Consider the following 27,113-nt stretch of genomic DNA (forward strand, 5'->3'; position numbering starts at 1 on the left):
TATGGCCACATGCCACACTCATCCTGGATTATCTGTCTACTTTTTATGGCAACAGAATGAGCAAGTCTGCACTGCACCCGTTTCACAGATGAAGACATAGCCAGCATGCACACATTAAGAAAACGGGACTGGCAAGATGGATCAGCAGGCAAAGCTCATTGGTACCAAGCTGGGACACCTGAGTGCCATACCCAGTTCCTACATAGTGGACAGGAAGAACTAACTTCAGCAAGTTGTCCTCTGATCTCCACTTGTGCCCTATGGTGCGCGCAAGCGCGCGCACGCGAGCACACGTGCACACACACACACACACACACACACACACACACACACACACACTTAAATGTGCTCAGGTCCCCCAGTAATTACTGTAAAATCATTAAATAATGTGAAAGCACAGTTTTCAGATAGAGTTTCCTTTTGTCTCTCTTCCTACCCTCATCTGTTTTTTGGTTGCCCACAATCCTCTCGTTCTCCCTTCTCGCTGTATTACTTCCTTACTTGAGCTCTGGGCACCAGCAAGGAAAAAAAAAAAGCAGAGCAATGCATGAGCCTTCTTTGTTCTGTGGATGTTCACTTTCTTAGTTGATTCCTTTGAGGTTTTATTGATCTAAATTTCTTTTTTTATTTGGTGCAACTTCAAATTTGCAAAAGTGTTGTCTAACATAGCAATAAACACTACAAATACTTATTCGGATTATACGCTCATTTCTGTTTTATTTGCTGTATCAACTTTTCTGTTTGTCTTGTGTCTGCTTCTCCTGTACCAAACACAAAGGAATGCTCTCAGTGGTCCCGGTCAAACTGATCACTGTAGCAACACCTTCTTGCTTCAACTCTTCTCCACACACACACACACAAATAGAATGACATTTCTCTGTTCTGGTTATAATGCCTCTTATTGCCTGTTCACAGCAGAGTCCCCTTAGCTATAAATCTTAATGGTCTGCAAGAGTGATAAATTGCTTCCTATGTAATTACTGTGGAACCCCAGACAGGTGTGTACCGTGTGGTCTAAAACCCGAGTTCACATGGGTTTTAGAAACAGCAATTTAAATATCCGAACGAGTGAATTTCATGTATTTAAAACACCTCTTGTGAGGGCTAGGGGTGAAACCTCACAATCAAATAACAACATGCCTGGTGCACAATGCAGGAGCTTCAGCGTCAGTCTTCAGATTTAGAAGTTCTTGCATTTTAGAACTGCATACATAGAATACACGACTGTTCGTTTTAATATGCTTGGAGATAGGTGTTAGATAAAAACCCTTAGAGATAGTAGGTGTTAAAATTGAATGGAAAGCTTAGTAAATAGAACACTTTTGTTTTATTTATTACTGAAATATGATAACAATTCTAACGTCATTTAAAATAGCAGGGAGTTGAGCGCTAAATATCCTCCCACCCACCAAGAAAGAATTCATGTCATAAAGATGATAAGGGGAGATGAGTGCTATCTCTTGACAAGAAAGGATTTTGGGAAATCATGTGGAATCAAGGGTTCAACTATAGGGAATGTGGTCTCCTCCCAAGTTTGCAGGGTTCATCATGACTTTGGGGGCAATATGTTGCTAATAGCATTCTGTGTTGAAGAACGGACAAGGACAAAGTCTTTGCCCTTATTCACACAATAACGAATGACATACGGAATCTGTAATAGCACAGCGGCTCTTAATGTTATCTACCACCTTAATGTACTATACATTTCGAATGTTTGCTAAGAATACCTTCCAGTGAGCAAGCTGTGAAGAGCCTCTAAAGCTTCACTGTTGTTTCATTTTCCAGAACGTTCCATTCAGCACGAAGTCAGGGATGCTCACAGACTCCTGGAATGGCTCCATCAGTGTGACCCATTTGACCCATCTACTTGAATTTACATCTTCAAAACTAAACATTGCGACTGAACAAATACTTGAGGTTGAATACAATATAAGGAATAATGACAAACTGAAATTAATATATGAGATTTACTTATCCAAGATAGTTACACGTTATGATTTATTATTGCATATGGTTCATTCTCAGTATCCATATATTGGAGCTGATTCATATTATGACTGTTTTAAGGACTCGAGAAAGTAAATTTAAACTAATTTCCATGGTCATAAACCAAATCATAGTGTACCAGTCAGGGATGTGGGCTTTACAAGTTCCAGTCTTACCAATGAATCACACATGACATGGCCGGTGGTGGCACAGTATGTCTCTTGTTGTGGTAAGAGACCAGGAATGGCAGGTTGACCAGGGAACAGCCTCTGATTAAGAAGCCCCTTCTCATTGGGGTGGATGTGTCTGGTCGAAGTTGCCCATGAAGCCAAGCTCAGCCTTAGAGCTGTGCACAGCAGTTCCATGACAGTACCAGATGTATGGAGAGAGGCAACTGAGCTGATAACTTACTATAGCAAAGAAAAGCACACTAAGACCCCCTGAAAAACGTGTCACAGCTAGGGCCTGGGAGATGGCTTAGTCAGTAAAATACTTGCCTTGTAAACAATAGGACCTGAGTTCAAGTTCCAGAACTATATGCTAAGAAAGAAAGAAAGAAAGGAAGAAAGAAAGAAAGAAAGAAAGAAAGAAAGAAAGGAAGGAAGAAAGGAAGAAAGAAAGAGAAAGAAACTAGGCAGGCCTTTACTGTTCTTAAAAGGCAATGAAACAAGAACAAGTGGATTCATGGGGCTTGCTTGTCAGCCAGCCTAGCCTACTTGGTGAGCCAAAAGGGGGCTGTTACAAACAGAAACAAACAAACAAACAAACAAAAAAGGTAACTGTGCCTGAGGAAGCCGATTCAGGCCGTCTCTGACCTGCGCACACAACACAGCTTGCACACACTTGAATAGGAGCATACACAAATGTGATGACGCTGCAGGGGCCCACCTGTCCCCGTCTGGCCAGGCTAAAGTGAATCATTAACAGAAAGTACTGCCACATCTGCTAAAAACGGAGAAGGCTTTGAAGTCTGTGAGCAACACCTTGTCAGGCTACAGGAGCCAGAACAGGCTCCTTGAAGGAGAGCTGCTGGGTAGCGGTGCCAGCCAGGAGAGAAATATTCCCAGCAGAGGGCAGGTAGGGCATTCCAGCACATGTGGTGAGGACTGCACAATCCAGGAACTGCACCAAGGAGAAAAGGCAGGGAGTTGGTCTATCATAGCAGAAAACCGGCGGGAGTAGCTTCAAAGTGCCGCTTCCCGGCTCAGGCCTAAAATTATATTTAAATGCCCTGCCTCTGTGCCATCCAAAGGAGCTCGGCAAAAGCAGCTCGCACTTCAAGCCTGTAAATCTGAAACTTCCTAATCCCCGCAAGTGCACACTAGGCTTCTTGCCTCCATGGAAACAACAAAGCATGCAGCCAACTGATTGGCCTCCAATGAATTTTAGATAAGACAGCTTGGAAGGGAATGGATGTGATTTTAATGCAGAAGAAAGCTCTGGAAGGGACGTCCACTTGGTTCATATTTGAATAAAGCAAACAAGGCAGACGAAAGGCTGACAGCTGTAAATGACATTGTCAGTACAAAAATTATCAGCCAGTTTACAATCTGTTTGCTTATGTTGAACAAACAGACTGTGTGTGGCATCCTCCGGCCCCTTGAATGGCAGAAATACTTGCAGGCTTCAGAGAAGCTATCTGCTCTCCTGCAGCCAGTCATCACATTAGATAGCCATTTGACAGGCTCGATGAAAAGGAAACTGTGTCCTCTGCCTCTCCCCCCACACCCCCTCGCCGCTCTGCTTTCTCTTTCCCTTTCTTTCTTTTTCTCCCTCGTCTTTTTTCCCTCAAAGACAAGCACTGAAGATGGGGAGAGACACTCCTCTTGTTGTGTCAATGGCGTGAATTATGTTAGCTCTGTTGCCGGATCGAGTCGTTTACTGATGTGTCTGACATTCCAAGTGGGAGATCTTCAGTAACCTAGCAAGGCTCAGGGCCAAGTCTTCATTTTTATTCCTTCCAGGAAACAGAACCCTGGAGCATCTGAAAGAATGCCACTTTCTTTCCCCACCCAACCCCCTGTCTTTGTGAAGCCTGTCTCTGAGACCCCTTGCTTTGAACTTGCTAACATCGCTTATGGGTGCAGAAACAAAACCCAGTGCAAGATGGGCAGTGGAGACAGTGAGCAGCCCCCCTTCTCCCCAAGCAAGGCCCCAGCAGCCCAAGTTGCAGGGATAAAAATCTAACAGGCTCTGGGAGTCGGGTGCAGTACTAAACAGTTTCCGGGGATGGGGGTGCTGTATTGGAGTCTGGCACCCAGCCCCAACCAACGGGAATGAATTGTGTGATCCCATTGTTTAATCCCGTGTTCTGCAGATTCACGACAGAGAAAGAGTTCCCTTTGTTCTGAAAGGAAGAACAAACACAGGTACTAACTTTACCCCTCAGTTCTCAGAGGCTCCCTCTTGGTTAGCTGCTTCAGAGAGATTGAAGCTCTTGCTATTTATTGGCTTTTCAAGGGGCTGCAGGCTATTTAGATACTGTTGGCTTCCTATGTAAGAGTTTCCAGCTCATCTCAGAGTTAGTGGGTGACACACTTTCTCCCGCAGGGAGCCTTCCCTCAGTTATGAAGAAAGACAATCATCTGTCCACAGAACTAGGATTCTGCTTTTCTTCTGGAATCCTATTGTTTCCTAGGTCTCTTTCTGGTTGGAAGTAGCCAAGTCTTTCAGGCTGCTCTTTATTTCCTCTTTTCAACACCAAGAATCTGCTAGTGGGCCTTGATTTATTTGACCAGAAAACTAAACTTTTAAAAATTGGGCTGGTGGGTGAATGTGGCGTGTTTGTGGGAGATAAGGGGGCACAAGGGGAGGCACGCAAAGCCAAAGGCCCTGGTAATTACTGCTAAGCAGCGAAGCATCAAAACACCTCTCCAATTACCGGCAACCTGGAGAGGAGAGTTATGTTGCATCGAGCTTTTCATTTTAATCTAAATTGCTGTTTTTTTTCCTCTGATATGGCCATCGGTCAGAAAGAGTTGACCATCATTAAAACTGTTTGATCTGGATCCCTGTGGTGTTTGGTTAAGAGGGGAAATGCAAATTTGATGAAAGAATAAGGATGAATTTACATATCAGCCCCAGCTCACAGGGAGAGAGTAAACATTCTGTTTATCTCAAGTGTCGCTCTATGATTTCTGCAGAATATGAAACTGACCTTGGCCCAGTCATTGCAAAAGGCCTAAATGAAATATATGGTTGTCCAAATATGGCTTACTCAAGTAGAACTTGTTGGCAAACAGGGCTGGGGGTAGCGCTCTGAGAGTGTTGCCTTCTGATAAACTCTAAAATGAAACTCTGGCGCAAAGGCATTGTGAAGAAGAAAGGGGAAAAGTCCTCCGTCGTGGATTCCACGGAACCACTGTGAATTAAATCAAACTATTCAGCCAGTAATGTCAGACTACAGCTCTCTAAAAGTGTGAGAGAGAAACACACACACACACACACACACACACACACACACACAGAGACAGAGAGAGACAGAGAGAGACAGAGAGACAGAGAGAAGAGAGACAGAGAGAGAAAAGAAATGTCTTAAAAGCCAGTATTTTCACATTATGTTGAATATGCTTTCACCAAACCTTTGCAATCAAAGCATCTGAAGACTAAGAAGATCATTTGTTTGATTTCTAAAAACTAATTGATTCAAGGGACTCCAGAACTGCCGAGATAGTGCAAACGGCATCAGGATAATTCCCTTTGACTGTTTAAATCAACCACATTTGTATTTTCCAATCTTTAATTAGGTTTTTTTTCTTCCTGAAGCTAAGTCAATATTCATCTCGATGGTGACGGAGTACCATGTGCTACAGATGGAGGCTTCTGAGTGTGCATTAAAACCCTTGAGGCACTCGCTCTCATGTGTTGGTATCTGGCTTGCCTTTCTCACACCCGATGTGGAGAAGGAAGATGGGAGTTGAGAAGGAACCATGATGTCATAAAAAGAAGAGAGGTGACAGGGTGTATGTCTACAAGGGTGCTTCAACTTGAGCACAACATGCCATAAACGAAATGAAAGAAAGACAGAAGCCATCTGGCAGATGATAGATTCAACTCCATGATATTCTTGTGGGGTGATATTTGTTTGTTTTCATCTGTTGCCTCCAGAGTAACTACTTTTCAAATACATAGTTCCCATGTCTATGGACAGAGAAAGACACAGATCTTTAATAGAAGAATCTCTGAAGGACAGTGTGTCTGTCACTGGAGGAAAACTTAACAAGCTCACTCTTCAGTCCAGGCTGTGCTTCTGGTTCTCAGGTAGATGGATGGGGACACTAATACAGAAGGCTCTTCACCATTAACAGAACTGGGACCAGGATTTCCAAATGCTGTCTGAAAAGAAACTGATATTCTGACTACTGATATTCTGGAAAAATAACTTTATAGAAACAAATCAACAAGCAACAAAAACCAACAACAAACAGAGCATGCCCGTGTGGAAGGGAGAAGTGGGGAAAGTGAGCTGAAATCCATTCCTGTGGTGCCCCAGGTTCATGCACAGGTAGATGGACAGTTTTGCGCCCTGTGTTGCTTCTGGTCTGAAATGACAGGGATGTCAGAAAATACAGGCTTACAGCTGAAGACAGGACTCTGCTCTCCCCACCCTAACGCCTCTGATGTTCCAAGTAGGAGCTACAGACCTCTTAGCAAAATCCCCCAGAGCACAAACCATGATTCGATGAATGGCAAGAGCTAAGAAGCAAAGGAAGGCGTCGTCACTAAAGGGCAGGGACCCAAGTGTGCAGATGAGGACAGCAGAGTCGGACACGGCAATGGGCACCTGCTTCAGCCCTGCACATCGTTCACTAACAGAAACTGCCTTCTGCTTGCAGAGCCTCACTAGGACTCTACCCACACAACACTGCAGGTGCTTAGCTACAAAGGGAAGATCAGTCTGCATGGCCATTAGCCGATAGGTGTTGCACAACAGAATATGGCTCAGCAATCAAGGAAGTGGAACACCGAATCAGATGACAACATGGGGGGTCTTTTGGAATTACGAGTGCAGAGTCATGATTGCCAGTCATGAAGGAAGACCACATACTCTAATATTCCACTCGCTTGAAACATTCAGAAGCAGCAAATCAAGAGACTGCAGGGTCCATCAGATGGACTCTCAGAACCTCACTGGGAAAGAAGTAGAAGAAAAAAGGAAGTCTTGTTTACAATAAGCAGTGGTCAAACTGAGTGAAGCCATCCTTCCACACAGGCCGAAGGAGAACCTGGGCAGGTGGAAAGAAAAAGAGTGTTCTATAGAAGACATTCCCCACCAGGGGCCCACTCTTGTCTGTTTAGACAAACTAGGAATTTCAATGTGTCTAGTGCTGCTTGGTGGGCTTTATGTAAATGAGGATATAATCACGCCTATTTCCCATTGGTTGGTGTTGTGTCTGTAAGTTATGGCTCATTGGGCAGACTGGGTGCAGACGGGGACACCCAGTCACTGTTTATCTTGGCAATGAAACAGAAGTACAACCTACAGTGCAACAGAGTTCAATTTTGCTTCCTCAAGGAGCATACAGTCTATGACTTCACCAATATCAAAGGACAACCAGGTTCCATTCTGATCTAAGCTTAGTGAGCATCTCAGGGTTCACATGAGTAGGAACCCTGAGTGCTGAGTGACTGCTGAGTCACGCAGGGTTTCCACTGGGGAGTGTCCAGAATGTTTTACCATGTGAGTGTGGTGAGTGTTGCAAAAGGCTGGGGGGTACAGTCAGTGCACTGAACTACATGTTTAAAATGAGTACATTCTGTGGTGTGTGAAATGTAATTCAAGAAAGCTGTTCAAGGGAGGAGGGCAGGAGCACAAACTGACAGGGCTGTTATACACCCAGAGAGAGTTCTGTGGACTTGTGCAAGACAAATGAAGTCATGGGCTTGACAGCGTAACACATTGGAGGCTGTTCTTCTTGTTGCCACCAGAATCCGAACCCCACTGAAGTCTGGCGAATGTGGATGGCTACAGTTGTGCCAGCCACAGTGGGCTGCAAAGGAAATAAATTCACTGTGGAATTCCTAGCCTAGAAGGACAGAGACAAGCATATGTGCGAACCACAAGTTGGAATAACAGTACATTTTGTTAAAAACTTCGAAGTGCAAGGAATGTCCGGACACCTCCAGGTACCCCCACTGCAGAGCAGAGACCTCCCATGTCAACACTTCTCGGTTTTTATTCTGTCAGAAACAGGAAGTCTGTGAAAGGTTTTCAAAAAGAAGGTGATAAAGTCTTTCACTGAACCCTGTGCTGGACTCGGCTGCATTCCAACACAAAGCTGCAAATTCAGGCCCAGGGGATGGTGATTTAGTAAAGACCCAGAGCCAGTAGAAACACCTTCCTCTGTGGGCTCTTTGCAAGTTCAAAATATCCTATAATTCTTCAAGCATCCAGAAAGATTCTTGATTGTATAAAAAATGTGGAATCTCTCAAGTGCTCACAGTGGGTTCAGCACCTGCGGATCACTGCAGAAGTGCAATATTCAGGGCAACTCACATCATTGTTAGCCCAAAAGGAGCCAGTGAAGACAGGTATGGTAAGGACTAGGGAGGTGATGCAAATTTAACCTCTTACAGGGATGGGAGAGATTAAAACACTAGCCTCAGAAGGAGCCAGGGCTCAGCCACAGAGAGCCCTGGATACAGAGGCATTGCTTCACTAATGCTCAGAATTCTAGAGACTCATCTAAAAAACATCACAATAGTATCCCCACTTTACAGAGAATAGAAGTAAAGAATTTTTTTGAAAAAGATCAATTAGTAAATGTTCAAGAGTAAATTCAAATACAACTCTATGCATTATACCTTGAGTCTTTATACTATTCAGTTTTCTTGCTCCAAATAGTTCTATAGTGTTTAAAGTATATCAATAAATAGAAGCTTCAAGAAGGTAGGAAACTCATGCTTTGAGACAACATAACCTTCTTACTTCTTAGAGATGTTGCTGTAGGAAAATCATGTATTGGAACTATGGACAACTGACAGCAGAATTTTATTCAGCTAGTTAGTGTGGTATGGAATTCTATGAACCAAACCAGAAGTCTAGAAGCCTAGTTAGCATGGTATGGAATTCTATGAACCAAACCAGAAGTCTAGATATATCTATGCATATCTGTGTCACTGTGCAAGTCTAGGGCTAGAAACTGCTTCATAGTCACAGGCCTTAAAACTCTGAATACTGACAGTGACAGTTTCTTTGATGGTCTTAGTGAAGGGTTTTAAGGAGGAACAGTTACTACTTGTATGTCCTAAGTTTCTCTTTGTATCTTTGAAGGCACTGAATGTGCCCAGTGATCCTTCTAAGGACCATCACAGAGAAGGAGTGGGGGTGGATATCTTGATGCCAGAGATGGAAAGAGCTGTGGTCATGAGGACCGCTTCCTTGCTGGGAAGTAAGGGCGGAAACTAGAAATTGGGATGGGATGGAGTAGGGTTGAGAAGGAGAAGGAGCTTTTTCAGATTTGTTATCAGTTCAGGGGACAGATGAACTTAAGGTCCACACTGAAGAAACACAAATATAAGAAGACAGATAGAGCTAAGAGAATTGGAAAGTTGACGAGAGGAATACCAAGGGGCAAGAGAAGTCAGGCATTGAAGACCAGTGTGAGCAGTGTGCAGATGTAAGCAGCTGACGAATAGGCAAGGGAGACTCTGCAGACAGTGGGTGATCGCCCATGCTTCTGTGAGGACACACGGGGAAGCTGATGGACTTCATACCACTATATTCTTGATTGTCTTCAGAAGCCACATTCAGTAGAATGTTGAGAGGGAAATGGTCAGATTGTGGGAGAAGGGAATGCATAGATTCAGACCTATGGATTGAGGAAGAGGAGCTGCTGAAGGCAGAAATAGTAGAGGATGGTGGCTTTGAAAGGGATTCCATGCAGCTATGGGATGAAGGAGGTCAAAGGATGTTTCGGTGGGCAAAGATGATTGGGATGGCACATAGGTACCAATGATAAGTCTGTTGTAAAAAGGGAACCATGCCTTACACATCCAATCTAATGAGATCTGATTTATCATGTTCCATAATTCCCAGTGCAGGTAGTTAATATAATAAATCCTTTAGAAGTGAACATCTTACTTTTAGCCTTGATGTTTGAAAGGGTGACTTTACTCTTGCAAAACTGAGGAGTCTTTGCAAGATGCAAAGACACTCATAAAAAGAAGGAGGAGGGAAGGGGAGGTAGCCTAGACAGTAATGTGTTTGCACACACATGAGAACCCAAGTTTGATTCCTAGAACTTGCACAAGTATAAGTGTCAAGGGAGAGATGCCTCAGCAGTTAAGAGCACTCTATATTCTTGTAAATGACTGGGGTTCAGTTCCCAGCAACCACATGGCAGCACACAACCATCTGCAACTCTAGTTCTTGGTGACCCTACTTCCTCTTTCGGCTTCTCTGGTCATCCACTTCCACATACACACACACACACACACACACACACACACACACACACACACACACACACACACACAAAACATAGGTATGCATAAAATTAAAATAATAATAAAAAAATGACAGACATGATGGTGTACTTGGTAATCCCAGTGCCGGGAGAAAACACAGGACCCCTGGGTCTTGTTGGCCAGTCAGTGTAGCTTAGTTTGTGAATCCCAGGTCAATAAAAGAGTCAAAGGAGGTGGATGGTATTCTCAGGTTGATACCCAAGGTTGTCCTCTGCCATCAAGTATACACACTCGCACATGCACATACATGCGTGCATACACATGCACACTCAAGGGAAGAAAGCACACAAGCAGCTCATAAGGTGTCAACAGGACTCACTTGTCCAGCTCATGCTGCTGCCCTACATGTCCCTAACGCCTGAAAGAGTTTTGATTTTCAGTTTCAGTGTGGTTTGGAGACCCAGAGGCCAAGGCCCATCCTGGAACCACACCCTGTACCTCAAACTCTTGCTCCTGCTGTCTCTGAAGCATCCAGGAAGTGGTGGCTGAAATCACAGGGCATGCATCAAAGTGCTTTAATTAGCCTGGGACAATTGCTGGGGCGTGGGGGAGGCAGCTGAAACTATTGGGCTATTATTAGTTCTTAAGAGCAGAAGTTTTTAGAAACAAAAAAACATAGCATACTGTCACTGATGGAAGAAAAGCATGGCCACAGGGTGACATTCTAAACAAAGCATGGCATGTTAAACTGTCCCACTGCCCCTGATTTCAGAACCCTTCACTTTTATTAAAGTGAACAACGGAGACATGAAGAATGCACTTTCGTTGTCTTAGTTATAATTTTCAGCACTTAGAAGTAACCATTGCTATGTCTCTTTAAATATGCACCCAAACTAACTGTATTTACGTGAGTAAATATATAAACAGGCATCCATTTTGGAAGAACTTCTTTTAAAGACTTCATTGCCTGTTGTTTCCATGGTAAAAATGTATTTTTCTGCTACATGGCCTGTGCTTTCTTCACATTATGCCAATCTCATGCACTCATGTCACAATTTAAACTTTTTTTTTTTTACTATTGGACAGCAAAATGATTTCTCTCCATTTTCTTTCTCTCTCTCTCTCTCTCCCTTTCTATCCCTCTTTCTTTCTTCCTTCCTTTCTTTTGGCAAAAGATACAATGCTGCAGCGAATACCTTTCCCTTGATGCCTTTTTTTTTATCTTTAGGATAATCTGATATTCTTGCATTATAGATGTCCTGCTTAATGGAGAAATCATTTATAAGTTTTATGTTAGACCATTTGTTTATTTGTGTGTGTGTGTGTGTGTGTGTGTGTGTGTGTGTGTGTGTGTGGAGGGGTTCTGATGTGTCATGATGCACACGTGGAAGTTGGAGGACAGCTCGCAGGAGTCAGTTCTCCCCTACCATGTGAGTATCGGGGATCAAATTCAGCTCAAAAGCCATGGTAATGTGGGCTTTACTAAGTCATCTTGCTTACCCTTAGTTTTCTTCCTCCCTCCTCCCTTCCTTTTTTCCTTTTTGTTTTCTTACTTTTTGAGATAGGCTCTCCCTAGGTAGTCCAGACCCCTGACTCAGCCTCCCAAGGGCATGAGATTTCAGTCACTATTGCTAGCTAAAACGTGCTTTGATTTATTTTCTTGTGTTGTTTTGTAGAGCTGGGAATTGAGCCCAGGGCCTTGCACATCCTAGGCAAGTTCTATACCTCTGAGCTGCATCCTCAGTCATAAGACCACATGTTTAAAATTCATCTACTTATTTTCAAGTTTCCTCTTTAGAACTGTTATTCCAATTTGCATTTTTGTGACCTGGGAAGAGTGCTTATAAAAGTACAGAAATCTATCCAGACAGAACCTTCATCTGGCGATGGATGGAGATAGAGACAGAGACCCACATTGGAGCACTGAACTCAGCTCCCAAGGTCCAGATGAAGAACAGAAGGAGGTAGAACATGAGCAAGGAAGTCAGGACTGAGAGGGGTGCGTCCAACCACTGAGACGGTGGGGCTGATCTAATGGAAGCTCACCAAGGCCAGCTGGACTGGGACTGAACGAGCATGTGATCAGACCAAACTCTCTGAATGTGGCTGACAATGAGGGCTGACTGAGAAGCCAATGATAATGGCACTGGGTTTTTATCCTACTGCATGTACTGGCTTTTTGGGAGCCTAGTCTGTTTGGATGCACACCTTCCTAGACCTGGGTGGAGGGGGAAGGGCCTTGGACTTCCCACAGGGCAGGGCACCCTGACTTCTCTTAGGACTGGAGAGGGAGGGGGGAGAGAGGGAGGGGGAAGGAAATGAAAGGAGGAGAGGAGGTCGAAAATTTTAATAAATAAATAAATTAATTTAAAAAATGCTAGGCATAGTCACTAAAAAGAAAACATTGACAAACTTTAAATAATAAACTGGTTATATAAATATACATGGGCATAAACATAAATGCAATTTTATATATAATAATAAGTTATGATAAAAGTAAATTTTCAATGTTGTAATTCTTAAAACTTTCGCTTGATTACAAATGAGGTTATAAATAGTTTGTGTGTTTTTATTGCCCTTTTCTGTCTCTCTTCTTTAGTGGGATGCCTGTTTATATCTTTTAGCAATTTTCTATTATCACTGTATCTTTTTATACACATTTATAAAAATCTGTATGCTAGGGATACTGATCTTTTCTTTGCCCTATATATTATGTAACCTGTGTGCAGGTTACAGTGACTATTTTGAAATTTCATTGATTTATACATTTATTTATTAATTAATTTATTTTTGGTGGTGCTTGTTATAGAATCTAGGACTGTACATTTGCTAAACATTGACTGATCAGTGGCTCTACCCATCAACAATAAAAATTAATAATTTTTCACTCTCATCAAGAAAACTCTTCTTTCCAACAGATGAAGATCATTACAGAAAACAACAACTAATCAACATACAGAGTTGTGGAGCCCGGGCCCAACTGATACGTCTACAAAACAATTGTTGCACTGAAGGCTTGGGGGACATTGTGAAAAAGAGGGAGATTCTAAGAGCCAGAGGAACAGGGAGTTTGTTGTAAGATTGTGTGTCCTAGAAATGTCAGAAGGTACACACACCTATGAAGTCTCACCAATTTGGCCACCTAAGTATGACATGAACAAGGATGACACCAATAGACCTGCTAACATGGAATGGGGCAAGCTGCGGAGCCTCAACCCCAGACAAAGAACTACAGGCAACTAAGGCTGAGCGTGTGAGAAATATTCTTCCCTAGGGAAGAGCACATCTGGTTTTCCAACACCAAGTGGTCAGCCCTGAAAGCACATGCATACAAGTAGTCTTATACAGACTGAGCAGGTTGTGCTTGTGTACTTAGGAATATATATGTATATATTCATTCACATACACACATATGTGTGTGTATGCATAGATTTATATGTGTAACCAGAAAAGAGAAAGAGGGTTTTGAAAGAGTGGGGGAGGTACATGGGAGGGTTTAGAGGGAGGAAAGGAAAGAGGAAAATAATGTAATTATACCCTCACAAATATTTAAAAAATAATATTTTGTGTAGTCAGATATAATATTTGGTTCTGGGCATACAGTTAGGAAAGTCTGTGCTACTATGGTTATACAACATTCTCCTATACCGAAACTGTGTGTTCATCTTCCCTCCTCATATTGATTCTGTTCCATAAAAATAGTTCTTTTAATTTTCAAAAAAAACCCAACATTAAAAAAAAATCAAAATATATCTCGAATGCATGTATATGTTTGCACGATACTATATAAGGGTGAGCATCTTGATTTCCACTTTTCTCTTGAAAGCTTCTCTCATGACACACTGATCTTCCATGTGCCGAGAATCCTGAGTTCCGCTCTGTTGCATTAGTCTGTCTATTTCTCATGATGCCGTCCACTAAAAGGATGTGCCGACGTTAATCAATAGTAATCTTTAGAGGAGAAAAAAATGGCAAAATGGCAGCCATGAGCTTAGCGTGGCTGAGCAGCGGCAACTGGGAACCAGACCCAGGAGACTCCAGTTCTAATTTGAGCATTGCCCTCCCAACTCCCTGTCCAGGGAAGCACACTGTTTTAAATCCCTGGCAGTTTTATCCCAAAGATAAAAACACTTAGATTCTGTGTCTAATTTACCTAAATTAGACCCACCATACTTCTTTTGCCAATCTCTTACCCTTTTCCTAGAATCAGATAGACTAAATTCCACCAATCACAATTATTATGAACAATAATTCCCCTTTCCTTCCTAAGGTAGAGCAAGTGGGGCCTCGGAGGCTTGAACACTTAAAAATGAGCAGCCATACATGAAATGGGGGAGGGGAGGAATTCCATTTTCAACCGTTAAGTAGCTATCTGGAAAACTCAAAATGAAACTGTCAGACCAGTTTAAAGAAAGAGACAATTTAGAAAAACTAACTAAATAAACAAAATAAATTAAAAAAAAAAACCCTTGAGGTATCAGTAGCTACTTTTTTTGGTCTCAGGAGGAAAAGCAGATTCCAGAATAAACCTTCGTGGTGAAGGCACACACTGCACCAGACCATATTCCACACAAGACTCGGCTGCTAATGGGCCTGGTGATTCATCACCTACTGAGTTATTTCAGGGGAAATGCTATGAATTCCAAAAATAAGTTATGGGCTGTTCTTGCAATAAAAAGCATTGACATGAATACTTCTTCTGTGTTCATATTTGGATTGAAAAGCCCTCAGCCATGGAAAGCCAAGCTGGGAAAGGAGAAGAAGAAATCCAATAACCACAGAACAGGGAGTCTGGGGAGCTGGGAGCTCTGATCTCAGCCCACCTAGGAGGTCCTCTGGGTCTTGGCTGCATCTCATCTTCAGTGTGCATGTTTGAAAACTCTGCTGCCTTGGTATCTCTGTGCTAACGGTCTCTTTCAATCCAAGCCCCATGAGCTTTGATGAGAGTCCCCGTGCAGTACACTGACGTCACATGGGAGTGATGATGCCCATTGCACCTGCTCCCTCAAGGCTTGAGAGTCCTGTCCTGGGAAGTGAAAAGGAGGTGGGGCTGAAGGAGGTTCCTTAGGCTGGAGAAAGGAGTGTGAGCTGTGTGAGGGCAGAGACAGAGCTGCTGTTAACTGTCCTCCTCAGCATCTAGCGGCTTTCAAGGAGCATCACCCGTGGAATGTTTGCTGACACAAGGAAGCGGTGTTCTCCAATAGTTGGGAAACAGCGCAGGTGGTCCACACCAGGAGACGACAAGAAAGAAAATGTTTACCCTTGCGCAGACAATCAGAATCTTTTCTTGCTTTCACATGCTCTAGTCAGTTTCAAGAGTTCCATCCCACCCTGGATAAAAGGAGACGAGACTCCTCCCACAGGCAGACCTCCAGCAGCCCTGTTTGCCCACACAACACAACACTTCCTCCTTGTTTGTTCTGCCAGCAGGGTACCAGCCTGATGGGCAGGACATCAAGGCCAACACATCTTCTTTAGTGGCTGCATCTTGGTTAGGAAGGGCAACTTCTCTCTACCCCCACTATGAGGGACATGCAGCTCTCCCAATGAGGGAAGCCAGGGCATTGTCCCTCCACCTCAGCTCAGCAGCAAACATTCAGTTTAGACAGGTGGCTTAGCTTTCTCCCAACCAGCCGAGTTTTCTATTTCTTTTGCTGAAGGGCCACCTCCTCCCAGCTGGGCTCTGGCCAGGAATGGTGGCTGGGAGCGTGACAAAGAGGTGGGGCCCCGAGCAAGACACAAGTCCATTCATCAAGGTTGTCTTTTGATGACATGGGATTATGCTGCCTTCATTTGTCAAGACATGGAAGCCAGAAGATTAAGGGCAGGTGCACTGATCAAACATCCTCCAGGGTGGCTCAGACCTCAGGGTGTGCTTAGGATCCACATAGCCAGGGATCTGAGCAGGTAAGGAACCTGAGGAGATGACCCTGGCACCTGCTTCCAGCAATGCACCCCATTGTGTGCTATGACCACTTTAGGCTTCGCGTGTTAAATGGACGGATGTCCAGCCATGCCCAAAAAGTGGAGGGCCCTAGCCTTTCATTACAGTGCGGAGAGACTAGAAATTAGCTCACCATTACAGCTGAGCTCTGAGTGAGAATTTGCCTAGCGCAGCGGCTTAAAGCAGAAACTTCCGAAGGCAACAAAAGAAGGGGCCACTACTAGGTGTCAATATTTCCTTCAGGCTGGAATGCTGCACAGATAGCAGTTTCCAGGAATAAGACAGGACGTTTAGTTCCCATCCCAGTAATGCAATCATTTGTGACTGGCCCTGTTTACCCGATGGAAGTGTCTCAACACGGGGTGTATCTCTACGCTTGAAAATACCCCATGTGATAAATAGTGCTCTCTCTTCATTGTGGTCTGGAACGCTGCACCTCAGAACACAAGGTGATTCCTATCAGTTCCTTCACCATTCTGTGGCCGGAGAGGGAAGTAAATTAAGATAAAAATCTCTTGATTGTTACACCTTAAGAGGCTTCTAGTTCCTGGTTGTGAAGTCAGTACTCAGCTGAGTTTCTGAATGAGTTTCTGAATGAGTTTCTGAATGAGCTGAATGAGCCGGACTGAACCTCTATGGAGGTGTGGGATATAAGCTGACTCCATTTAGAAGTTTGAGTGTTTATGTCCATATACCAGCATCTCAATTTGTCCTATTCATATCTATCACTCTGTAACAAAAACAATGAATACATGGCATGTACACATTAAATCTGCTACAGCAAACCAACCACATAAAGTTTCCATGTTTGCAGGCTTCTAGCCAGTATTATTCCCACTTCTCTTGGGAAAGTTTTGATGGGCACCTTGTATATGGGAATATAAAGGCCCAGGAAACTAGCTCAAGCAGGAGAGGTAAACTCAGACAGAAGCCAGGGCAAGAATTCCTCAGCTTTAATGCATTTTCATAAAACATATTTTAGAATGCCTGAGAGAAGCCTGCCTCAAACAAGATGGAAAGGTGAGGGTTGACACCTTACACAGTTACATATAGATACGTATACCCCTAAACAAGCTCACACATATACTTGGATATTACACACATATACACACAATGCCTTACACACACACACACACACACACAGACACACACACACACCTTCAATTTCTTTCTATTCTGTACATATATGCTAATCCTTCAGCTATGATTTGAAGCAACGCAAGGTATAGCCACTCAAGTAACTCCAGAATCAGAGTGAACCTCTTTCTAAATGACTCAGGTCCAGCTACTTAAGTTACAGCAATGCAAAATAGATGAAAGCAACTTGTAATGAAGCAGAGACCTGTAGACAGTGAGATTCTGAGCTGGAGAATCATACCCCAGGGTTTCTGATGACTGAGTCTGTCCTGAGTTCCCTGTGTGATGTGGGAGTGTCATATATCAATCTGTTGATTTCATTGGTTAAGCAATAAAGAAACTGCTTGGCCCTGATAGGTTAAAACATAGGTGGGAGGAGTAAACAGAACAGAATGTTGGGAGGAAGAGGAAGTGAGCTCAGAGAGACGCCATGCTCCCCCTCCCAGGCAGACGCAAGAGCTCTGCTCTCTGAGGCACACGTGATGAAGCTCCAACCCAGGATGGACGTAGGCTAGAATCTTTCCCGGTAAGACTGATGCTACACAGATTACTAAAAATGGGTTAGGCAAAATATGAGAATTAGCCCTTAAGAGGCTAGAACTAATGGGCCAAGCAGTGTTTAAATGAATACAATTGGTGTGTTGTTATTTTGGGGCATAAGCTAGTGAGGCAGCCCTGCCCCTCCTATTACAACACCTGTGAGGTATTCAGGTTTATATGTGAGGAGAAAGAAGACACAGGGTGCTAGAAGATTAGCTCTTTGATGAAATGGATGAGCTAAGAGGAACACTTTCCTAAAGAAGCCACTGTTTGGGTCTAGAGAGATGGCTCAGCATTCAAGGACGTTTACTGGTTTTGTGGAGGATTCGGGTTTGTTTACCAAGGACCAAAATGGCAGCTTTCAACCCTCTGTAACTCCAGTTCTAGAACTGCCATCCCCACCTGACCTATGGGGTCATATGTTGCATATAAACTCACACAGACACACACACACACACATATACATACATAAAACAAATAATTTTATCTTTTTAAAGAAGCCTCTGATATATGGTTTACAGCTCGTTATATTTTACTACATAAATGTAGTCCTCAGAGTCCAGGAGTCGAAGCCGGTTGTCAAGCCAGTCCCGTTCCGCGCTCCCCTGCCTTTTCTTCCTCTTTCAACATGACAGATGCCGCTGTGTCCTTCGCCAAGGACTTCTTGGCAGGTGGAGTGGCTGCGGCCATCTCCAAGATGCCGGTAGCGCCATCGAGCGGGTCAAGCTGCTGCTGCAGGTGCAGCATGCCAGCAAACAAATCACAGCAGATAAGCAATACAAGGGCATTATAGACTGTGTGGTTCATATCCCCAAGAAACAGAGTCCTGTCCTTCTGTCGTGGTAACCTGGCCAATGTCATCAGATACTTCCCCACCCAGGCTCTCAACTTTGCCTTAAAAGATAAATACAAGCAGATCTTTTTGGGTGGTGTGGACAAGAGGGACCCAGTTTTGGCGCTACTTTGCAGGGAACCTGGAGTCAGGTGGTGCCGCTGGGGCTACATCCTTGTGCTTTGTGTACCCCCTTGATTTTGCCCGTACCCGTCTAGCAGCTGATGTGGGCAAAGCTGGAGCTGAAAGGGAATTCAAAGGCCTTGGTGACTGCCTGGTTAAGATCTACAAATCTGATGGGATTAGGGGCCTGTACCAAGGCTTTATTTATGTGTCAGTCCAGGGCATTATCATCTACCGAGCTGCCTACTTTGGCATTTATGACACTGCAAAGGGAATGCTTCCAGATCCCAAGAAAACTCACATCTTCATCAGCTGGATGATTGCACAGTCTGTCACTGCTGTCGCTGGCTTGACTTCCCATCCCTTTGACACAGTTCGCGGTGGTATGATGATGCAGTCAGGACGCAAAGGAACTGACATCATGTACACAGGCACGATCGACTGCTGGAGGAAGATTGCTCGTGACGAAGAAAGCAAGGCCTTTTTCAAGGGTGCATGGTCCAACGTTCTCAGGGGCATGGGTGGTGCCTTTGTGCTTGTCTTGTATGATGAGATCAAGAAGTACACATAATTATGTCGTAGGTGTTCTCCCCGAGAACAGGCATGTTGTATAATACACCATATCTTGAACATTCTGGACAGATTCTCTGGGCTTGTCTGTTTTATCAATGGCAACTATTTACCAGTTGAAAAGTGGGAAGCAATAATATTCATCTGACCAGTTTTCTCTTAAAGCCATTTTCATAATGACAGTAATGATGGGACTCAATTATATTTTTTATTTCAGTCACTCCTGATAATAAAAATTGAAGAAATAAAAAATATCTAAAGACAAAAAAAAATGTAGTCCTAACCCACAGTTCCTGCATCAGAAGAGGTTCTGCAACAGTTGAAGCTATAGTCTAATTTACCCTTTTCCTCTCTTAGGCTGGCCAACTGGTCACCCTTGCCAAAATGACCCTTTGCAAATGTTAGGAGGCAATGATGTGGGATTTCAAATGAGGGTTTAAACATTGTGCACTCCTTGCTATTTTGGACTCTATGGGTTTTCGGAGTTTTGATGACATCACAGGTCACAGGCGATCATTTGGATCTGTAGAGGAAGGTGAAGTGTGTCTCCAAATGTGAACAGAAAGACTGGCTTACAGTTAGGCTTTGGCTGTAAAGTCATATGTCTTCAAATCCTAATTTATTTCTCTGCATATTGAAATTTCTCCTTTGAGCCTTACTGGAATTAGCCCATGATTTGCTATTTCCACAAGCTGACCTTCGGTGTCCTCTTTAGGAGTTATCAAGCTTCTCATTTAGAACAAGTGGGGCTATGTTGACTACTCTTCTTTATGAAAAAGTGTGAATATTTTTAATACATAAAGTAAGACTATAATTCAATTTCATACACGATGTACAGCGACTTCAGACATTTTATACATAAATGCATTTCAGTGTCATCTGTTAAAATCATTTTGCACATTGAATACCTTTGTATTTTAATTAAACACCAATAGGCCACATGTCCATGGGTTTTTATTCTCAAATTTCACTAAAACGATGCATCATGCTCAGTAATGTTTGTCACTCTGACCTAGAATCATCCAGAAGATAGTTTTCCAGACACATCTGTGAGGGACTATTTAGATTAGGTCAGCCTCTGAGTATGTTTATGAGAGGTTATCTAGACTCAATTAACTATGGAGGGAGTATAGACAGCACGGCTCGATGGCCTGGGATACTAGCCTGCAGAAAGAAGACACAGCTAGCTGAACACGAGCACACACTGCTCTCTGTTTCCTGACGGGGGACACAACGTGACCTGTGACCATGAACTGTGGGCCCAAGTAAACCTTTCCTTTCCTTTGGTCAGGTACTTCGCTGTAGCAACCAAACAAGTGACGAATGCACTATGTGACCATGGTTTCTGCTGTCACACCATCCTTATTATTGTGTTTTGCTAGTAACTCTTAAAGCCAGCTATTATGTGTCTTTTGGCTTCTTTTTTTAATTCCTAATTTTTTTTGGAAAATTTTGAACAAAAGCACATCATTTTTAATGTTCCCTCCTCAACTCCTCTTGTGTCTCTCCACTCCCTCTCAAATTCATATCTATAAATCCATCCTACTGAGTTCCGCTAGTAGTACTCATAAGTACAGACCACTGGGGATTCAGTAACCTATCAAGAGGTTCATCCCTGGAGCAAATTGAGTTTTCCTTTCTCGTGAGCCAATGAGTGATTGCTTGTAGCTCTTTATCCAGGGGTAGGGCCGTTTGAAATCTCCATCATCCGTGTTGTCATGTCAGTTGGTGTTAGCATTATGTGGTTCTTTTTTAAGTAACCATATTGTTGAGGTTTTGTGGGTGCAGCTTCCACTTCCATGTCTAGAAGATACTATCTACAGAAGAGCCCCAGTCCTCTGGCTCTTGCACCCTTTCTCCGTCTTCTTTCTCAATGTTCCCCAAGCTCTAGATGTAGAAGATACACTGTAGATGTACTTTTGGGGGGCAGGAACCCCATGATCACTTATGCTCTGAATCTGGAACTTTGTTCTAGTCTCTGTACAAAAACAGCCTCTTTAATGAGGTGTGAAAGCTGTTCTTACCTCGGTATAAGGATAAGTGTTTAGAATAGAGTTAGGAATTCTACTGGTTTAGGAAAATGGCAGTGGTAAGTTCTCCCACAGGGTTTATAACCTCTCCACCATGGGTATTTGGCTAGGTTTACAGGTACAAGTCTGAGTTTCCTCCTACTGAGTGTCCAGTTAGACAGCTTCTGATCACCCCCAAGATAAAAATGCCACTATTGCACCACTGAGGAGATCTAGCAGGGCTGGTTATTGTTGTGGATCACAGGCTTTCTAGCTGGGTGAACTATTAATGGCTTTTCTCCACTAGGAGCTTACGCAGTGCACTATGATACTTAGATGCTGTGAAAGATAGTTCTTGCAGAGGGGACTTTCATATTACAGCTTGGTTCCTCGAATCCTGTGTCTAATATATGTGATTTCTTCATTAATAGGGTCTTACCTTAGAGTTCTGGGAAGCAACCAAGGGCAATGGCAATAACCTATGCTGTTCTGGGATTCTCTTGGATACCTCTGACCAACAACATGAAAGGAGTCATGCTTGACACTGGATTTAATTTATTTATTTTTAGATTGGCTTATATTCTTTTTAAAAATTGATTTTATTGAGCTCTGCATTTTTATCTGCTCCCCTCCCTGCCTCTCCCCTCCCCTCTCTGCCTCTCCCCTCTCCTTCAACCCTCTCCCATGGTCCCCATGTTCCCAATTCACTCGGGATATTTTTGTCATTTTCTACTTCCCATGTAGATTAGATCAATGTATGTCTCTCTTAGGTTACTCATTATTTAAGTTCTCTGAGATTGTGATTTGTAGGCTGATTTTCTTTGCTTTATGTTTAAAAACCACTTATGAGTGAGTACATGTGATAATTGTCTTTCTGTGTCAGGGTTACCTTCCTCAATATGATGTTTTCTAGTTCCATTCATTTGCCTGCAAATTTCAAGATGTTGTTATTTTTTTCTGCTGTGTAGTAATCCATTGTGTAAATGTACCACATTTTCCTTATCCATTCTTTAGTAGAGGGGCATCTAGGTTGTTTCCAGGTTCTAACTATGACAAACAATGCTGTTATGAACATAGCTGAGCACATGTCCTTGTAGCATGATTGAACATCCTTTGGATATATACCCAAAATGGTATTGCTGGGTCTTGAGGAAGGTTGTTTCCTAATTTTCTGAGAAATCACCATACTGATATCCAAAGGTGCTGTACCAGCTTTTACTCCCACCAGCAATGCAGAAGTGTTCCCTTTACCCCACAACCTCTCCAACATAAGTTGTCACTAGTGTTTTTGATCTTGGCCATTCTTACAGGTGTAAGATGGAATCCCAGAGTTGTTTTGATTTGCATTTCTCTGATGACTAAGGATTTTGAACATTTCTTTAAGTGTCTTTCAGCCATTTTAGATTCCTCTGTTGAGAGTTCTCTGTTTAGGTCTGTACTCCATTTTTTTTTATTGAATTATTTGTTCTTTTGATGATCAGTTTCTTGAGTTCTTTGCCTTGTTGACCATGTCCTTTGCTTTACAGAAGCTTTTCAGTTTCAGGAGGTCCCATTTATTAATTGTTTTTCTCAGTGTTTGTGCTACTGGGGTTATATTTAGAGTAGTCTCCTGTGCCAATGAGTTCAAATGTGTTTCCCATTTTCTCTTCTATGAAGTTCAGTGTGGCTGGCTTTATGTTGAGGCCTTTGATCCATTTGGATTTGAGTTTTGTGCATGGTGATAGATATGGATCTCTTTTCACTCATCTATATGTTGATATCCAGTTACACCAGCACCACTTGTTAAATATGCTTTTCTTTTCCCATTTGATATCTTTTGCTTCTTTGTCAAAAACCAGGTGTTCAAAGGTGTGTGGATTAATATCCGGATCTTTGATTCTGTTCCATTGGTCCTCCTGTCTGTTTTTATAGATTGACTTATATTCTTAAGCGCCCACTAATGCCTATGTGGTTAGAACTAAAGGGAGTGGATGAATATCCTTTAAGCATGAGTGAGGTAAAAAGTTTAAGTGACTCTTTCTGACCCAGGAACACAGCAATCCCAGAGAAGCAACTCCCATGAAAAGTACGGTCTCGGTGAGTCAGTCTCCGGTTTCCCCTTTCCTCCTCTCAACCTCAGATTGGGCAGCTCTAGTATGTGCCAGGTATCAGCTCCGACACAGCCCTCCCTCGGCCTGTAAAAGCATCCCATTGTTGTTCAAGGGAAGCTCATGATTCAGCAGGTACTTGACGTGTGGTCTCTTAGGAAATACCTTCCAGGCATCTGAACAGTTCACTGCCCACTGACCACATTCCCAGCTAACGAGTGCCTCATACAAACGAGTGGCCATCTTAATCTGAGACAAGCCGGGCTGGCTCGAGACCTGGGACTCATGGTGAAATTCCTAAGTTGGGTTGATCTTCAGTTTCAGGAAGTCTTAGGCCTTTTCAGTGAAACACAGATGGCTTCCCAGCATTCTCTTCGAACTAGGGTGCTGAATGGAAATAGGCCAAGAAGTGTCATTAGTAGCCACAATGAAAAGCTGGCTTTTAGCCATTAATTATTTCCTCCTAATCAGTCAAGTATAGCAAACCAATCATAAGGCAAGAGCCTTTGGAAGCCCATGTGTGTATATATATCCTTCTACTCGTTAGCCAGTGTCTGACTGTGTTACCAAGTATCCTGAGCAAGGCCTGGACAAGATCTTGGAGACAGAACTCAGACCTCAGGAAGGAATGGCAGTCTTACCGAGCTGGTGTCCTATAGCACTTTTTACACAGATATGATGAACCATCACACAGGAAAGCAGGGGTGCAAGGGAAGGGTTTAGTAGGTTTTCACAGAAAGTCAGGACCATTGGAGCTAATGCTACATTTGCTCTCCCAACTCTTAATGAATTTTAGTCTATGTATTTCAAGAATACACACGATTTTATAGGGTATAAAGATAGAAAGGAAGATGGTTATCATAGCCACGCAAGTTAGCCTATTTATCTTTTCACACAGTGATTCATTTGTGCCTGTGACAAGGGCAGATGAATGCTACCAGTTTAGAGAACATTCCCCAAATCATACACAGTGACTGGTAGTCTTGATGTTGTGCATCAGAGCTCTAGGCCGGCTCCCCCTCCGTACATGTATGTATGCACACATTCTAGTTTCCATACCCACTCATCCGTCTACAGATGCCTCGGCTCGTTTCTATACCTGACTTGTGAATATGGCTGCTGCAAACATGGGAATTACATACATCCTTATAGGTTGGAGATTTCAACTCCCTCAGTGATTTTTCCAGGAGGGGGGATGGCTGGACCACACGGCAGTTCTTTTCTGATATCACTGGAGCCTGCTCCCCACAGACCCCAGAGACTGCACTAACATACATTGCCATCTGCTGTGTGGAGCCTTGTCCTTTGTTCACCTTCTCCCCAGTACTTTATATCTCTCGTGTTTGTTTGTTTTATAATATCCAGGTATGGCATTGGAGTTAGGCTCTAAAGGGCGAACAACAGTTTGTTGGACAGAGAAGGGGATTAAATCTACATCAGGCCTAAAGAATCCAAATCCCTGGCTGATCTGCCATTGACAGCTCTGCCCTGAAACGATCTAGATTCAACTATCATTTGAGGTACCTTCTTGGCTTCACTTCTGCTGGACAAGGAGTCTCGACAGCTATCCTCCAACCATATACATTTCTGCCCCACCTTTGGTAAGTCCTCTGTGTCTCTGAAGATTCCTGGAAATCAATCTTGGCTAACAATTAAATTAGTATTTCAAAATCTAGCTTGTGGTGTGTGTGTGTGTGTGTGTGTGTGTGTGTGTGTGTGTGTGTGTGGTGTATGTGTGTGTGCATGAATGTGTGTTTTGGGAAACAGAGGTTGTTGGCTAAGCCAACACAAGAGGAGGAAGGGAATTGTTTTCAATCTTTGTATCAGTTACACAAAAGTAATCCTACTCCTATTCTTATGACTCACCTGGGAATTTTTTTTTTTTTTTTTGATTTTTCGAGACAGGGTTTCTCCGTAGCTTTTTGGTTCCTGTCCTGGAACTAGCTCTTGTAGAACAGGCTGGCCTCGAACTCACAGAGATCCACCTGCCTCTGCCTCCCGAGTGTTGGGATTAAAGGCGTGCGCCACCACCGCCCGGCTTGTGAATTTTTCTTAAGTATCAACTATAATTGTAGGAAGTAACACAGACCTGTAAACTACAGTGTCTAGCTCCCTTCTTTTTGCTCTTTCCCCTCCCTCTCTCTATTTCTCTCTATACTCTGTGTCAGCTCCCAGTGGAACTATAAGTCTGCCCCTCATTTCAGTATCATCTTGGGCTTCCAGATATATAAACTACCTCTGAACTGAAATGGGTCTTAGAGCTACAAATTCCAGAATTGCAACCTGCTTGTGTCCCAAATTTGCGTTTTAGATGGCAAAGTCATTGTCATTATACAAAAATAATAGAGACTTGCTGAGGAGGTTGGTAACGATCTTTCAGATGTCAGTTTTGTGTGTGGATTAGCTCTGATGTGTGCCTGGAACACCTTGTTCTGACCTCACAAGTAAGAGTAGAGAAATATCATCTGTGTAATTCATAGTCTAGATATCTATTGTCCCTGGTGGAACCATGTTGGTTAATCTTCACTGTCGGTCTGGCTTCAACTTGGAGATCAGTAAAGGGCACCTCTGGCTTTATATGGAACGGTGTTTCCAGAGAGGATTCACTGAGGGTGGGAAGACCCATCAGCACTACCAGTGGGGCCTTCCCATAGGTTAGGGACCTGTACAGATTCAAAAGTTAAAATTAGTTCGTCTACTCTTCCCTCTTTCTTTTTGTGCCAATATTGCACCCGCCAACATGGTGAATGTTCCTAAGACCCGCCGTACATTCTGCAAGAAATGTGGCATGCACCAACCCCACAAAGTGGCCCAGTACAAGAAGGGCAAAGATTCTTTGTATGCCCAGGAAAAGCGGCGTTATAACAGGAAACAGAGTGGCTATGATGGGCAGACTAAGCCTATTTTCTACAAAAAGGCAAAAACTACAAAGAAGATTGTGCTGAGACTGGAATGTGTGGAGCCCCACTGCAGATCTAAGAGGATGCTGGCTATTAAGAGATGCAAGCACTTTGAACTGGGTGGTGATAAGAAGAGAAAGGGCCAAGTGATCCAGTTCTAAGCTGACCTTGTTATGAAGACAATAAAATCATGAGCTTTCACTAAAAAAAAATGAGTCCATCTATATGACATTTCTTTCTTCTGCTTTGTTCGCTAAGTCTTCCTCATACACTCTCTGCTGGGGACACATGAAAATGGACCAATCACTCTGTAACCCATGAGCCCAAACAAATCCTTCCTCCATTAGATTGTCTATGTCCTGTATGACGTCAGAGAGACAACAAAGACAACTAAGTCCTAGTAAGATGGGCTCAAAGAGTAAGGGGGCTTGCTGCCAGCCTGGTGGGATTCATGTGGTGGAAAAAGAGAACCAGCTCCCCACGCTGTCCCCTGACCTCCACATGTACGCCGTGGCATGCACACGTACTCACACACATACCTGTTAAAATAATAGATAAATGTAGAATTTTCAAAAA

The 27,113-nt window shown here is 43.2% G+C and overlaps 1 protein-coding gene and 1 pseudogene across 1 annotated transcript; both read left to right on the forward strand.

Annotated features, from left to right (window-relative positions):
* Positions 1–18,584: 18,584 nt before the first annotated feature.
* Positions 18,585–19,813, forward strand: LOC101983186 (annotated as a pseudogene).
* A 6,564-nt stretch (positions 19,814–26,377) lies between these two features.
* LOC101983475 (60S ribosomal protein L36a-like) lies at positions 26,378–26,734 on the forward strand. Its single transcript, XM_005365486.2, has one exon. The coding sequence runs from the start codon at positions 26,378–26,380 to the stop codon at positions 26,696–26,698; it is 321 nt and encodes a 106-aa protein (XP_005365543.1). The 3' UTR covers positions 26,699–26,734.
* The last annotated feature ends 379 nt before the right edge of the window (positions 26,735–27,113 follow it).

The sequence above is a fragment of the Microtus ochrogaster genome, unplaced genomic scaffold (assembly GCF_000317375.1).
Source record: "Microtus ochrogaster isolate Prairie Vole_2 unplaced genomic scaffold, MicOch1.0 UNK3, whole genome shotgun sequence".
NCBI lineage: Eukaryota > Metazoa > Chordata > Mammalia > Rodentia > Cricetidae > Microtus > Microtus ochrogaster.